General features: G+C 45.1%; 1 protein-coding gene across 2 annotated transcripts in view; it reads left to right on the forward strand.

Moving 5' to 3' along the window:
* BRAP (BRCA1 associated protein) overlaps positions 1 to 17191 on the forward strand; it is a 92729-nt gene that overhangs the window by 50508 nt on the left and 25030 nt on the right. For both annotated transcript variants that reach the window (XM_078780788.1, XM_078780789.1), the window contains exons 9-12: positions 6230 to 6368; positions 7594 to 7703; positions 14886 to 14975; positions 16043 to 16146. In XM_078780788.1, coding sequence (XP_078636914.1) covers positions 6230 to 6368; positions 7594 to 7703; positions 14886 to 14975; positions 16043 to 16146 — 443 coding nt within the window. The remainder of the gene's footprint in view (positions 1 to 6229; positions 6369 to 7593; positions 7704 to 14885; positions 14976 to 16042; positions 16147 to 17191) is intronic.

Consider the following 17191-nt stretch of genomic DNA (forward strand, 5'->3'; position numbering starts at 1 on the left):
GGTACTACTCGATATGGTAACTGAAACTTGAAAATTTTACCTTTTGGTCAAAATTGAATGACCTTCAAAATGACCTTGAAGGTCAAGGCCGATCGACACCAAAAACTAATCAGCTGAGCGCCATACCACACCCTATATACCCACCAAGTTTGGAGATCATAAGATCAAAGTTACTCAAAAAATAAGGGTTTCGTTGACCTCCATGATTGACCGCAAAGTGACCTTGACCTTTGACCTTGACCTTCAAAATTTTGTGTGCTGAAGGGTATCTCTATAGGACTCTGATATGCGAAGTTACAGGAGTTTCCAATAATAACTGTGGTCTACAGAGTGATCTAAACGTGAAAAAAAAATGATTAACCACAAACAAAAAAACAAACAAACAAACAAAAAAACCTATGTCACCCACAGGGTGAACCGTATCTTGCCAAAATGTGAACATGAGTGACTTGCTTCAGGTCACACTGAGGTGAACAGAACTGCTATCCACTAGAAGCGACTCTTTGAGGAATGTCTGCCCACGAGATATTGAAAGATTTTGATGAGAACTGAGGAAATAATTTTTTCATGAAAATTCCGTTTTTTCGTCATGACGTCATCAAATGACGTCATAGCGTCAAACTGTTTACAGATCTGGGAAGCACTCATCAAGGGCATTCATATGAGGTATTACTCGATATGGTACCTACGATTTCAAAATTTGACCTTGGGGTCAATAATTTTCGACCTCCAGCGCTAACCATGAAGGTCAAGGCCGATCGCCACCAAAAACTAATCAGCTGAGCGCCGGACCATATACTAGATTCCCATGAAGTTTGGAGACGATCCGATCAAAGTTACTCAAAAAATAACGATTTCAACATTTGACCTTGGGGTCAATAATTTTCGACCTCCAGCGCTAACCATGAAGGTCAAGGCCGATCGCCACCAAAAACTAATCAGCTGAGCGCCGGACCATATACTAGATTCCCATGAAGTTTGGAGACGATCCGATCAAAGTTACTCAAAAAATAACGATTTCAACATTTGACCTTGGGGTCAATAATTTTCGACCTCCAGCGCTAACCATGAAGGTCAAGGCCGATCGCCACCAAAAACTAATCAGCTGAGCGCCGGACCATATACTAGATTCCCATGAAGTTTGGAGACGATCCGATCAAAGTTACTCAAAAAATAAGGGTTTCGTCGACCTCCATGATTGACCACAAAGTGACCTTGACCTTTGACCTTGACCTTCAAAATTTTGTGTGCTGAAGGGTATCTCTATAGGACTCTGATATGCGAAGTTACATGCGAAGATATGCGAAGATATGGTACCTACGATTTCAACATTTGACCTTGGGGTCAATAATTTTCGACCTCCAGCGCTAACCATGAAGGTCAAGGCCGATCGCCACCAAAAACTAATCAGCTGAGCGCCGGACCATATACTAGATTCCCATGAAGTTTGGAGACGATCCGATCAAAGTTACTCAAAAAATAAGGGTTTCAACATTTGACCTTGGGGTCAATAATTTTCGACCTCCAGCGCTAACCATGAAGGTCAAGGCCGATCACTACCAAAAACTAATCAGCTGAGCGCCGGACCATATACTAGATTCCCATGAAGTTTGGAGACGATCCGATCAAAGTTACTCAAAAAATAAGGGTTTCGTCGACCTCCATGATTGACCACAAAGTGACCTTGACCTTTGACCTTGACCTTCAAAATTTTGTGTGCTGAAGGGTATCTCTATAGGACTCTGATATGCGAAGTTACATGCGAAGATATGCGAAGATATGGTACCTACGATTTCAACATTTGACCTTGGGGTCAATAATTTTCGACCTCCAGCGCTAACCATGAAGGTCAAGGCGGATCGCCACCAAAAACTAATCAGCTGAGCGCCGGACCATATACTAGATTCCCATGAAGTTTGGAGACGATCCGATCAAAGTTACTCAAAAAATAAGGGTTTCAACATTTGACCTTGGGGTCAATAATTTTCGACCTCCAGCGCTAACCATGAAGGTCAAGGCCGATCGCCACCAAAAACTAATCAGCTGAGCGCCGGACCATATACTAGATTCCCATGAAGTTTGGAGACGATCCGATCAAAGTTACTCAAAAAATAAGGGTTTCGTCCACCTCCATGATTGACCACAAAGTGACCTTGACCTTTGACCTTGACCTTCAAAATTTTGTGTGCTGAAGGGTATCTCTATAGGACTCTGATATGCGAAGTTACAGGAGTTTCCAATAATAACTGTGGTCTACAGAGTGATCTAAACGTGGAAAAAAAATGATTAACCACAAACAAAAAAACAAAAAAACAAAAAAACAAACAAAAAAACAAACATACAAGCTGACTAATACATCTTGCAAAAACTTCGTTTTGGCAAGATAATAAACCAGTGTCTCAATACAATCTCTTCACTTCCATGGTGACAGACAGCTTAGAGATTTAGAGTACTTCAAAATAATTTAATACTTACATTATTTGCTGACTGATATCTCCACCCAGGTCATACTATCAACTAAAATATCAAACAAGCCCAGCTACACCGCTGTTAGCCTTTTGGTCTTGTTTTTATTGTTGGAGGTTGTGCGAGTTTCTGTGGTGTTTGCAGGGTTTATGGCTCGTAGTGGAGCTTAATACACAAATCACACTCAAACAGGTAGACAAGTACAAGAGACAGATCAGACATAACTTCAAACAAACAGCCACTGAGCTTGGGGAAGTGGTGTCACTCCAGATAGCACTCTGGGTATCAGCGACGTCATCGTTGATTACGTCACTTTTCTCTCCACACTCAGTGGAGCAATTGCGTTGGAATTTGGTCCTTGCCTTGGTTGCCAACCTATGGTTGTTTTTCTGTGCTCTATACTTTTAAAATGCTGAGCATCAAGCAACGAAGCAGCACATACCATTTTTAGCCTTTGGTATAACTCTGATAAGGTATGAACAACCGACATCGACTGAGAGCGGACCCTCAAACCATTACACTACCAAGTACATGGCAGGTATGTAAAAAAATTAATTTGTTTTTGTGAATACCGACACAAACTTGCATGAGCTGGATGCTCAAAGAAATGCATCTATTTTTAGAATTTTTCTAAGCAACATGATTTTTGCCGCACAGTATCTTCCTACTGCAGGTGGCCTTGGTATAACAGTCCTGTTACTGATGGGCACGTACAATGTGACATTTGCAGAATTTCCCATAGCCTCTTCAGCACTCGACATCTATATCATAATACACTTCGTTTATCCAGCCATCTGTGTGTAACATCCCGTTGCACCCATTGGTTGGACAGCTTGCCTGACTCCACCCATAATTTCAAGCTGATTAAAAATCATCCGGCCGCTATTTTGGTGATATGCAAAGCCCAAGACATCTTCGGAGCTGTCATATACACAATCGCCATGCCCTCCCTACAAGTTTTTCCTTCAGTGTAAAATGACCAAAACGACTGATAAAAGCATGATTTCGAGCCGATATGCGTCATGGGCCTTGTGAAAATAGGCCTCGGCGATCGAGGCAGCGGTCTGTTGTCTATACACTGCCAAACTAACTATGTGGCATTCTCTCAAGCAGGGCTTTTACTTCTGAGGTTGCGTAGGTGCTTGCTATTATTTCCGTTTTTCTCTTGAACGACCATCAGGGAACATAACGCCTATGTTTTTGTCCGAGGACCTCTGGGAGTCTCTCGCGGCATTGTGAAAGAAAATAGCTGTCATTATTTACTCTTAACAACGTGTATTTGTGTATCAGGAAGAAGATAATTTGTTTCGGTCGTTTATTGGCACAACTAGGCTGCTCATGGTCACTTGAGAGTTGCAATGCCCCGGGATTTCCGCACATCTCACAGAATTGTGAGTTGGACAGGCGACCATGACGGGTTTCTGTGAAGTCGGTGATGGCATGATATGAGAGGGGAAAACATTAATTATCCTGGAGTTGGAATTCTGAATATTCTGAAGTCCATTTGCTTTTATAAGTGCGAGCAGGGTGGGACAGAGTTGGGAGAGCAAAGATGGGTCAGAGTTGGGAAGGGGGGTTGAAGTTTTGGGGAGAGGGGGTTGAGTTGTGGTGGGGATGGGATTTGTAGTTTTGAAGTGGGGAGTGGATTGTCACCTTAAGGGTGCGAGGGTGAGGGCTTGGGATTGTGGGGTGGAGGGAGGGGTGGCAGCGGAGATCGGACAGAGTTGGGATTTGTGGGGTGGGAGGATGAGGACTTTCGGTGGGATGGGGGGAGTTTAGGAGTTGTGGTTCGGAGGGGGGTTGAAGCCTTTGGGTTGGGAAGGGAGGGTGAGGACTTGGGGTTGAGATGTGGAGGTCGAGGACCTGAAATTTGAGTGGGAGGGGGAAGAATTGAGGACTTGAAGTCACATTGTGTGGATGCTCCACGGTTTCCTGCTAGTGAATAATATTTCTACCGATTGTGCATGACTAATCGGCCAATCCGTATAGACATTCTGCATTGTTTGAGGTAGCGAACGTGCTTTTGAACTGTCTCCTGATTTTGACTCCTGAACCGACTAAACCGTCGTTCTGGTGCTTCACGATCAGAGCTTCACACTAATGAGTGCGTTGTCTTTCATAGGAACGTTAATCGTACAGTATAATCATCAAATGCACACCTTTTTAGTAAAGAGGTAAAAGATATAGTCATCGAGGTAATAATGAACAGTATTTGGCACACCCTGGTGTTGGGCTAGCGGTTAGGGTGCCGGCTTCGGATCCTACGATCCTGGGTTCGAATCCCGGTCGATCGCTGAATTAACGCCAGGGGGGTTGACTCAGCCTGTCATCCTTCCGAGGTCGGCAAATTGAGTACCAGTTCACTGGTAATTCCCTGTTTGTCGTTAAAGGTGGCAAAAAGGGTTGGCGTCAGGAAAGGCATCCGGCCGTAAAACATTGCTTCAAAAAGGGGACCGAAAAACAACAACAACCACGGTTCCCGAAAAAGGCCAACCCCCGCTTTGCGGGGAAAAATGGCCTCTAAAGGTGGTTTTATTTGGCACAGTTCATTGAACGGTTTGGTCATGAAAGGTTTGTTCAATGATCGATGAGCATCCGTGAGGCTGCAGCAGGTTGATTAACGAGGGTAATTAGCATAATATCAGTGATTTGATGATGCACAAGAGTGATTAGGAGTAATATAGTATCATTGGTATGCTTTCATTTTAGTTCTCCAGGAGTATGTGATTCATCTGGAGGAAAGTTGGTAGTGTGGGAAGTGGGGAAGGGGGAGGTGTTGGAATTTCAATATGGTGGGAATGGAGGGGGGTGGGGGGGAGTGATGGGATTGGTTTTACCAAGAGAAGCTGTGATGGTGTTGATTGGCTGATGTTCAATAGTCCCATAGGATGTCTCCTTCACAGGCTTAAGGCAGTCAGTACAAGACCCATGCTTGGATGTGTTCTTCTTAGTTAGGAAAGCCACATACCCACTCCTTATGTGTGGTTGTCTGAATCGCCTTCACACTTTTTTTTTTTTCTTGGAAAGTGTTTTTGTTTCTACTTTGGAGAACTTTGATATTTTACTATGCATCAACTTCCTGATGAGAGACCGATTCTTAAAATTAGACTTCCTCCCTGCTCCTGACTTTCATTCAGCACAGTGGAAATTTGCAATGATAGTGCTTTTATCACAAGCCTGGTGTTGGCTTAGCGGTTAGGGTGTCGGCTTGGGACCCTAGGATCCTGGGTTCGAATCCCGGTCGATCGCTAAATCAACGCCAGGGGGGTTGACTCAGTCTGTCATTCTTCCGAGGTCGGCAAATTGAGTACCAGCTTGCTGGGATGAATGATCACGGTGTGTACCCCGGTTTAGAATAGGTACACCGTATCCCTGCGCATCCTAAGAGCGTGACCAAGGGTTGGCGTCAGGAAGGGCATTCGGCCATAAAAACATTGCCTCAAACAGGGAACCATGATTGTCATGGGGCCCGCAAGGCTAACCCCTGCTCTAGCGGGGAAAATGGCCTTAAAACGATTATTCATTCATTCATTCAGTGCTTTTTATCACATCCAGGTTAAATATCATGAGAAAGATTGAAGCTGACACAAGCCTTCTTTCTTTCTGGCGCCATATTTCTGAACACAGTGGGGTATGCCGTGACTGATAAACATGATGATGACCCTCATTTATAGGGGATTGAGAGGTAGATAAAAGTTTCCATGGAGATGGAAGGTTTAAGGCTGGAATTATTGAACATGCCAATTTCTCCCTCTTTTCTTAGAACCTGTGGATCTGTTTGGTGTGTGGACATATTGGTTGTGGTCGATACGAGAGTCGACATGCACATCGGCATTTTGAGGAGACTCAGCACACATATGCATTGCAACTGTGCAGTCAGAGGGTGTGGGACTACGCAGGGGGTGAGAAAGCAACCTTTGGTTCTGACGATGATTATGTTTGCAGGAATAATCGTGCTTAACTGATGAAATGATGGTTTGTAATGCTGCAAATCCAATTACAAATACCATAAACTAAAAGAACTGTGTGGATTTGTCCATTTTCAACAAATGCCCTTGTGATGCATGTTAAAGTGCAATGATGTACTGTTTCGGCCTACTAATGTCCTTGTCTTGCACATGATTTATATACAAGCTCCCCCATGAGGTATAGAATCGCCAGTTCCCTGACCTTCATCCAAATTCCTGCCACCTTCGGTCGAACGTCGGTTCTGACCAGCCGGTTCGTGAAAGGCTTGGCCCAAAAATGTTCTCTGACCACAACCCCACAAGAAAGTGGGAATGGGGCCATAATTAGTAAGTATAGGGGAAATAAGTATCGGGGAAACTAAGTGTTTTGAGAAGGACCCAACTTGAGTTTGTCAAGATGCAATTCTTTATGCTTTGGGCATCGGATGATTATTGGTCAAGGCAATGCTGTTACTTTTTTATTGGCTCTTTTTATTAGGATATGCAGAAGGGTTCAGGTGAGAAATCTCACCCTGAACCCACCAGGGCTATGAATTTGTGGTTACTTCCGGATGTTGAACAACCTTGTGTTAACAAGTAATTTCCATAGAACTCTGATTATGGAAATCGTTTGGATAATGAAGGGGTTTCATGAATGCTCTTGGTCTGAGTACATATAAATGATTCGAGAGAAAGAGAATGAAGTCGATTATCAGTTGCTTTGCTGTGTACAGCATTGTGACAGTGGGCTTCACATATCGCTTGTGCTTTACCTTCTAAATAAACACAAACACAATAAACACAACAATAAACACACCCGCATGCCGGTTGGACCTCGATCGATGAAACAACCTTTGCATTTTGTGACAGGCAGCATATCATAAGCTTTTCAAGAACAAGATGGCTTAAGGTAGGTTACATACCATACATTCTTATAACCATACATTCAGTTTCATGTGTAGACCTATCTCGGTACAGTATAGCACATACATGTTATATAATATATAATGCTGAAGGGGTTTTAATATTGTAGTTAAAAAAAACTTGTTTATTTATTTCTTCCTCCCTTTTGCTGTTATCAAGCTTTGATCATTAATTATTTAATGCCTCTCATGCTTGTCTCTTTTTTTATTACAGTATTATTATTTATTTCAGTGTCGCACACTTTCTTTTATTTCAGATAACTATGTTCATCGATTGGTTGCGTGCAAGACCGATGGGAAGATGGTGCAGTTTGACCGGGAAAATTCAGCGGAGCAAGATGAGAAGCTTGAAGCTCTTCAACTGGAGGTCTCTTTTCCTTCCAACGTCTTGACTTTGCTTAGACATTGAAAATGTCCCAAAAAGATCAGAAATTGGTGCCTTTTTTGCATTTTGGAAAATCCACACATACTCTGACGTCAATCAATTAATAATTTAGTTATTTTATATAGATAGTGCTTTCTATTTCATTCATACTTTTCAAAGTACAGTGAAACCTTGACTTACGAGTGCACCAACTTACGAGTTTTCCGAGATACGAGCCGTTGCTCGGGCGGTTTATTGCTTTGAGATGCGAGCCGAGATCTGAGTTACGAGCTTACGCCACCCGCCACCAGGTGGGTTCCGGTCACGTGGTTATCTTGCCGTGCAAGCATCTCTGCCGTATATCGCTGCTGTTTTGTTTTCGCATTTTGGTTATTTTGGAGCTGACGCCACCCGCCACCAGGTGGGTTCCGGTCACGTGGTTATCTTGCCGTGCAAGCATCTCTGCCGTATATCGCTGCTGTTTTGTTTTCGCATTTTGGTTATTTTGGAGCTGACGCCACCCGCCACCAGGTGGGTTCCGGTCACGTGGTTATCTTGCCGTGCAAGCATCTCTGCCGTATATCGCTGCTGTTCTGTTTTCGCATTTTGGTTATTTTGGAGCTGACGCCACCCGCCACCAGGTGGGTTCCAGTCACGTGGTTATCTTGCCGTGCAAGCATTTCTGCCGTATATCGCTGCTGCTTTGTTTTCGCATGTTGGTTATTTTGGAGCTTACGCCACCCGCCACCAGGTGGGTTCCGGTCACGTGGTTATCTTGCCTTGCAAGCTTCTCTGCCGTATATCGCTGCTGCTTTGTTTTCGCATTTTGGTTATTTTGGAAAATTTCTTAGTTTTAACCATGGGTCCTAAGAAATTGAGTGCCAAGGGCAGTGCTGAGAAGAAGAAGAGGATGATGTGCTTGGATATAAAACACGCAATCGTCGAAAAACATGAGCGAGGTGTGCGTGTTGTCGACTTGGTGAGGCGGATGTGAAGGCAGCTGAAGATTTTATTATAACTTTTGCCGAACTGATAGAAGCCGAACGATACATCCCCCAGCAAATCTTCAACTGTGACGAGACAGGGCTCTTCTGGAAAAAGATGCCGAGGAGGACGTATATAACGGCAGAGGAGAAGAGCATGCCAGGCCACAACTTGTTCAGAGTGCCGGCGATAGCTCGCCTTCTCTTTGTGGAAAACACGGTGAGATCCTTAACATCCAACAACTAATGGGACGCAAACGGGGCGCCCAGTTTAGCGGTACACACATTGATGAATCACCCTGCCTGTGATTCACCCATGACAGGTTATAGCTGGGTCGGGATTCAAACCCAGGCTGGACAGTTTAGAGTCAAGTGTGCGTACCTCCAGTCCAGGCCATCCTGCCAACTTGTATGCTGCATACAGGTGAAATATAAAGCGCGAGATATTTTTTATATATACTGCATATTTCAAAAAAAATTGGTGTGGTTTTTGGCGGGCTGGAACGGATTAATAGCATTTCAATGCATTTTAATGGGGAAATTTAATTTGAGAAACGAGCAAATTGAGTTACGAGCTCGGTCACAGAACGAATTAAACTCGTAAGTCAAGGTTTCACTGTACTTTACAAAGGAAGCAGAGATGATAATAGTACAAAGAGAAAAAGTAACTGTAAGAGATGATATATTAGGAAATTTTAAAACTGTAAGAGATCCCGATCATCAATTTTATCTTGTCTCCCGCTCCCTTCATTGCATGTTTTATGTGTCTGTGCATGTTTTCATGTTCAATGTGTTAGCTCTTACATGAGCCCGGCCAATAAATCAAATCATGTGCAGAGGCCTGTGAGAGTGTCCGGGCAAGAGCGGATGCACAAGTGCTGAGTGAAACCAGCAAAAAGAGGGCGAGAAAACACGTGTGCATGACCTTTTTGTCAGGCCCTGGCAAGGGGTGGGGGGAGGGATCTTTGAGAGTGTGCAGGCTCCCAATTGGAGGAGCCCATCACTCTGCCCCCATAAGCTTCCCCGAAGTTCCTCAGGCCCTGATAGGTGGGTTTCAAAGGTTCCCTGTCCACAAGCCCTCTCAAAGGGACTTTTACCTGATGCTTGGATGGTGTGCCTTTGAGCCTGTGTGCATTGCCAAGCAAATTATCCACTTATGAGTGGAGGGCCTGTCTTTCCCCTCCCCAATGCATAACGACATACTAACCCACAATAAGTGGAAGGGGCTAAGATAATGTTCTGCTATAAAATAACTATTCCAAGGGAGCTGTATGGTGGTTGCCATTACTTCTTAGAGGTTTCCCAAAACCGCAACAATATTTTAGGAAATTGTAAAATTAAGAGATGAGACTGTGCACATTTTAAATGGTAGTGAGTTTCATATTTGAGGAGCATGTACAGTACAGCACAGTACAGTACAGTACAGTATAGAGAATATTCGACCACCAAAGGTGTTTGCCCAGGTGTGAAGTACTTCCAAAAGATTATTTGTTAGACCATGATGGTCTTTCAGGAGTGAAAAGTGTGACTTGATGAGCAAAACATTTTGCTACCTCGGAGACATGCTGAATGGAGAAGGTGGATCAGACTCGGCAACGGTTGCTCGAGTGAGATGTGCATGGAAGAAGTTTCGGGAACTGAGTGGCGTGCTGATGAGGAGGAGAGTGTCGCTGAAGCTGAAGGGAAAGGTGTGTGCTGCATGTGTGAGAAATGTTATGATTTATGGGAGCGAGACATGGGTAATGAACGTAGAGCAGCAACGAAGGCTGGAAAGGGTGGAAATGCGAATGGTTCGATGGATGTGCGGAGTATCATTGAGAGAGAGGAAGACGATGAATTGCGAAAGATGATGGGAATATTGCCTGTGATTGATGCTGTGAAGAGGAACAGGTTGAGATGGTTTGGTCATGTGTTGAGGAAGGATGAAAGTGACTGGTTGAGAAGAGTGATGGAAGTTAATGTAGAAGGAAGTAGAGGACGGGGAAGACCGAGAAAGACTTGGCTAAAGATGGTGGAAGAAGAAATGCGGGCAAGGGGGTTAACAAGGAGAGATGCAGAAAATAGGGCAAAATGGAGAGGATTGTCATGGGGACCGCAAGGCTAACCCCCGCTCTAGCAGGGAAAATGGCCTTAAAATGCATGTTGTTGTTGTTGTTGATGAGCAACGTCGGTAGAGTATTGAATTTCAAGGTGATCGGTAATATTTTAAAAAATAGTCTTGTGTTCTCTCCAATGATCTGTTCTATCACATATTGTGGAGTCATCTCTGCTGAATCATCTTTTTCGTGACAGTGGGTTTTATTTTATGCAACTGTTCCTTAACATTCTGTTATCTTCAGAATCGATGTATGCTGCACTGCATGTCACATTTGATTGTGGCCTGCACAAGTTTTCATTCCTTCTATGTCTCCAGTTTGCCTTAGCACCATCTACATACACAAATATGGAATTTGTTTTACTTCCCCCACGATGGACTGATATTCCCTTCTCTCTTGTCTCTCCCTCGAGTCTTATCTCCTCCAAATAATTTCTCTGTTCCTTTTCCTTTTCTTCCTCCAACATCTTGAACTCTATCCCCACTATTTTCTTCTCGTGATACAATTGTCTTAAAATACCTGAAAGTCAAGTGAAGCAAACACTGAGCTTCAAGCAAGGAAGCAGTCCACACCATTTTTTATAGTCTTTTGTATGACTAGGCTGGGTACTAGGCAGGGTACAACCCGAAGTACCCCGTGGGGGACCCCCACTCCCTCTCGTCAAAACTCAAGGTGGGGAACCCGATCGAAGCAAGGGTGGAAATCACTCCATTTATGACGACGAAACATCTGATGCCCGACGTGGAGATCGGTTTCTGAGGTTTGGGACATGGAATGAAGGCACAATGACAGGGAGATCAGGAGAAGTGGTGGAAGTATTGGTCAGAAGAAGAGTGGACATATGTTGTGTGCAGGAGACGAGATGGAAGGGAAGTGGTGTGAGAATGGTGAAGGGTAGGCAGGGACAGAAATACAAGTTTGTGTGGCAAGGGTGCCCAGAATGCGTGAATGGTGTTGGTGTCCTGTTTTCTGAGGAGTTTGTAGACAGTGTGGTGAGTGACTAGAGTGAGTGACAGGTTGATGATGGTGAAAATGATGATTGGAAAGCTCTTGGTGAACGTCATCTCGGGATATGCTCCGCAGATTGGTCGGAGCGACGAAGAGAAGGGCAAGTTCTGGTGTGCAATAGAGAAGCTGATGGAAAACGTGAAAGATGAGGAAGCTGTTTGGGTAGGAGGAGACCTAAATGGACATGTGGGAAGGAGTATGGACGGTTTTGAGGGAGTTCATGGGGGTTACGGATATGGCGTGAGAAATGGAGAAGGTGAAAGGATTTTGGGGTTTGCTGATGGGGCTGATTTGTTGATTTGTAATACTCAGTTCCAGAAAGAGGATAATAAGCTTGTTACATACACGTCAGGTGGGTCGACGACAACCGTTGACTACCTACTGGTGAGTAGGTGAGATAGGGGGCACCTCCGGGACACAAAGGTGATCCCGGGGGAGGAGGCTGTTTCACAGCACCACTTGGTTGTCTGCGACATAAGGGTGAAAGGTGCGAGGAGAGCTCGGCGGGTGAAGTACCAACCGAGAATTAAGGTGTCGAGGTTGAAAGAGGTGACAGTGAGCGAGGCATTAAAAGAAAACTGAGTAGGGTAGAGGATGATGTGGTTGAGCTTGAAAGTGGTTGGATGTCAATGAAAGATAGTCTGTTGGGAGCTGTTGGTGAGGTATGTGGATGGACAAAAGGACCACCGAGGCACCTCGGAAACATGGTGGTGGGATGATGAAGTTGGAAAGAAGATTGACGAGAAGAGGAAGAAGTTCAAGGAGTGGCAGAAGGCGAAGGATATGGGGGCAGAAAAGGCAGAGCATGAAAGTTATAAGGCAGCCAAGAAGGCTGCAAAGAAAGAGGTAGCAAAGGCGCAGGAGGCATGTAGGAAAATGTTCGGAGAACGCTTGGATTTGGAAGAGGGTCAGAGAGCGGTATTCAGGATTGCAAAGCAGATAGCGAAAGAGAGGTGTGATGTGATGGGGGTGAGTTGCTTGAAGGATGAAGTGGGACAAATCGTTGTGGACCCAGATGGAATTAAAGGAAGATGGAAGAGATATATGGAAATGCTGTTGAATACAGAGAATTAATGTGATGGCAACATAGAGAGTAACCATGTTTTAGGACCGGCAGAGACGATAACCGAGAAGGAAGTTGAGGAAGCGATAAAAGCAATGAAGAGTAGAAAAGCGGGAGGGCCGACGGGAGTTGTGGGAGATATGTTGAAGGCAGCGGGAAATTGGGGTGTGAAGAGAATGACAGAGATCTGCAATCTGGTGGTGAAAGAAGGCCGCGTTCCAGTGGATTGGGAACTGAGTACCCTCGTCCCTCTATACAAGGGGACAGGTGACCCTGTGGACTGTGGCTCGTATCGAGCGATAAAGCTATTGGAGCATGGAATGATGGTATTGGAAAGGGTGTTGGAGAGGAGGACAAGGAAGAAAGTGAAGATTGGCAAAATGCAGTTTGGATTTATGCCAGGAAGAGGAACGACAGACACGCTTTTTATTGTGAGGCAGTTGCAGGAGAAGTACATGGAGAAGAGGAAGAAGTTGTTTCTTGGGTTTGTTGATCTGGAGAAAGCATTTGATAGGGTTCCACGTGAAGTAGTGACCTGGGCATTGAGGAAGTTAGGAGTGGAGGAATGGTTGATCAGAGTAGTGATAGCAATATACAAAAGAGCGCGCACAGCTGTAAGGACGAAGGACGGGAACAGTGGTGAGTTTGAGGTGAAGGTGGGAGTGCATCAGGGGTCGGTACTAAGTCCGCTACTATTTGTAGCTGTGATGGAGGTGCTGGCTCGGAACGTAAAGGAGGGTTTACCATGGGAGTTGTTGTATGCAGATGACTTAGCTCTTTCACGAGCCTCGATTCAGTATACAAAAAAAAAAAAAAAAAAAAAAAAAAATCTGGTGTTTGATTGCAGAAAGTATGGATGGACTGAAGGAGAAGATGAACAAGTGGAAGGAATGCATGGAGACAAGAGGTCTGAAGGTGAATATCGGAAAAACGAAGGTGATGGCAAGTGGTAAAGCATGTGGTGAGGTGGAAAGAACTGGGAAGTGGCCGTGTGCTTTGTGCAGGAAGGGTGTCGGAGTGAATTCCATTCAACGTACAATGTGCGCTGAGTGGGTTCATCAAAAATGTAGTGGTTTGAGAGGGTCATTAACCAGTGTGGCAGCTGCATTCAAGTGTAAGGTGTGCATAGAGGGAGCTGCAGATGGAGGAAATGTTGAGTTGGATCTTGGAGACGGCGTGAAGCTGAAAGGTGTGAAAACATTTTGTTACCTAGGAGACATGCTGAATGGAGATGGTGGATCAGACTCGGCAACGGTTGCTCGAGTGAGATGTGCATGGAAGAAGTTTCGGGAACTGAGTGGCGTGCTGATAAGGAGAGGAGTGTCGTTGAAGCTGAAGGGAAAGGTGTATGCTGCATGTGTGAGAAGTGTAATGATTTATGGGAGCGAGACATGGGTAATGAATGTAGAGCAGCAACGAAGGCTGGAAAGGGTGGAAATGCGAATGGTTCAGTGGATGTGTGGAGTGTCGTTGAGAGAGAGGAAGACAAATGATGAATTGCGAAAGATGATGGGAATAGAGCCTGTGATGGATGCTGTGAAGAGAAACAGGTTGAGATGGTTTGGTCATGTGTTGAGGAAGGATGAAAGTGACTGGTTGAGAAGAGTGATGGAAATGAATGTAGAAGGAAGTAGAGGACGGGGAAGACCGAAAAAGACTTGGCTAAAGATGGTGGAAGAAGAAATGCGGGCAAGGGGGTTAACAAGGGGAGATGCAGAAAATAGGGCAAAATGGAGAATATTGTCATGGGGACCGCAAGGCTAACCCCCGCTCTAGCAGGGAAAATGGCCTTAAAATGCCTGTTGTTGTTTGTTGTTGTTGTACGACTTGGCTGGGATGATGTCAAACCGCTGACAGTCTTGAGGAGATCATATGTATTGTAAAGGGCAGTTTAATATGTAAATGGTCCTTTACATTGGTTGTTTTCTTGTTATTTTAGTGTTGTCCTTTATTACTGTATAAAAAAAAAAATCACGCTTTTCCAGAGAAATGTATATCTGGTCTTCATTCACATCTTCACTCTTCCCTTCCTTAGTACTCATATCTTCTGAGCAGCCAGCTGGAATCTCAAAGAGAATTCTGGGAAGGAAAAGTAACACGACTTGAGCAAGAAGCTGCAAATGAGGTGCCTTGGCCTTTGCTCTTTCTTGCTTTCCTATGATTGGATGTTGATTTTGGTTGATTGTCTTACTCAAGAACTACTTTGTTTGAGTAAGGTTACGTTCACATATATAGATATGGATATGGCAAAGGCATGTGGGAAATCGGACGCTGTGTTCACATACACACGGACACAGATATGACTATGAAGCCCATCACAAGTGCGGAAATAGTTATTTCCTGCACATACATGCAATATGGCACCAGCTGTTTCAAGGAGACAACGTTCTCTGCACTACTGGTGCCCTCACAGCCCATGACATTGTATATGTTTTGAGCTTCTTTGTGCTTCGGGAGTCTTGAGTCGTAGAGGCAAGGGTTTGCCCTCACCAGCTCTATCAACTCTTCAACTTCTTCACTGAACAGAGAAGAATGGTACGGCAGGGCTCTCGATACCCCATATCATTGATGGCATTATGAGGTCATTGCTGGCAATTCACCATCCAGTGGCATTGCGGATACGATTTCAATTGCTACATGGTAAATCGGAATAATCATATCAGCATACACGTCTGAACATATGTGAACACAGACATTGAATACCACTGATCGAGATTTTTACCATATCTGTAACTATGTATATGTGAACACATGTTAAAAGTTATCTATTTCCATCTGTCCTTCTCTCATGTATCACACCCGAAGCTACTACAAGGTAGGGTTTTTTTTGTATACTACGTGTCATCTCATTGAAAAGCCAGGTGCTGAGGGTAGAAGCACTAACGGTGGAGCAGTGGGACCACATATATACATATATATATATATATATATCTGAAACAACGGGGTGAACAAACAGAAAAACGAGACTGAAGGAAGAAAACAGTTACCTGGAAATATATGGGGGGAGTTGGGGTGGGGTTTGGGTGTGATTAATGTCGATATATAAAAGATCACAGATTGTGATGGAGGATTACCTGAGGTGCCGTCATGGCTTGAGCATGCATTCTCGGTTTTTCACTTCAGGGTTTGAACCTATATTACCATTTCAATTTGATCCTCATCTTACCTTTCTTTCATACCTATTTTTTCAAGATGCGGGAGTTGAAATACAGATTTAAAGAGACGATCATGCGCTGTGAGGGTTTGGAGCAACAGCTTACTACTGCTTTACGAGAGAAGCAAATTCTGGACAAGAAGTAAGCTCCCATTAACGCCTTTATTTTTGTTTTGTTTTTCTTGTTGATTCCCTGCAAACTCACATTTGTTTTCCTCATAACTAGCACTTTTTGCTTTCCAGTCATGTTTTTCCTCTTGCATCCCAATCTCTCTTTACTTCCATGACTTGCCACCTTGCCTTTAGGGCAGCCATTTTAGGATATTTTATTATGCTGTAGCGACCCATGGGTCCCCCAAGCGAGACCAGCAACAGAATCTCCTTGCTCCAGCCGGTGACGTAACCGGCGGGCAAGCCACGGCGCCGGGGTGGCCGGTCACGTCACCACCAAAGCGTGCCGCGCGTGCGGTTATAATCCTTTGCACCTGTCGGTCACGTGACCACCAAAGCGCGCCTCGCCTGAGAGGTGGGGCTTTCGGTTTTGGTTGTGCTTTCTGGTTGTGATATATATGCAGCCCGATAAACGGGCTTTTCAGAGTTCCCGAGTTGGTTTTTACAATAAACATCTTCTCGGACGAGTTTGTGTCTTGCCCGTCACTTTGTCCGTCTCAAGCAAGAGCCCTGCTCTTCACTGGTGACCCCGAATTTACGACACGCGATGGACACCGCAGTGTCCCTCAAATTGCCCACCTTCTGGGAAGCACACGCCGCCGTCTGGTTCGCGCAGGCGGACTCCCAGTTCGCCCTGCGTAGCATAACGGAGGACGCCACGCGATACCATTATGTGGTCGCCGCGCTTGGCTCCGCGACCGCCGCCCGCTGCCTGAGCTTCCTCCAGAACCCACCCGCTGACGGCAAGTACGACGCCATCAAGGCACTTCTTCTGGGCGCTTTCGCCCTCTCCCCGGCTGAGCGCGCACGACGCCTGCTCGACCTTCCTGAGCTCGGCGATACGCGCCCGTCCGAACGCATGGACTACATGCTCGCGTTGCTCGGCGAGCACCCCTCGGATTTCCTGTTTCGGGAGCTTTTTCTTCGCCAGCTCCCGGCCCAGGTACGGGTCGCCCTGGCAGGCACGACCATCGTGAACCCCCGCGACCTCGCCAAGGAGGCCGACAAGATCAATT

This window comes from Myxine glutinosa, chromosome 6 (genome assembly GCF_964187855.1).
Source record: "Myxine glutinosa chromosome 6, kmMyxGlut1.1, whole genome shotgun sequence".
NCBI lineage: Eukaryota > Metazoa > Chordata > Myxini > Myxiniformes > Myxinidae > Myxine > Myxine glutinosa.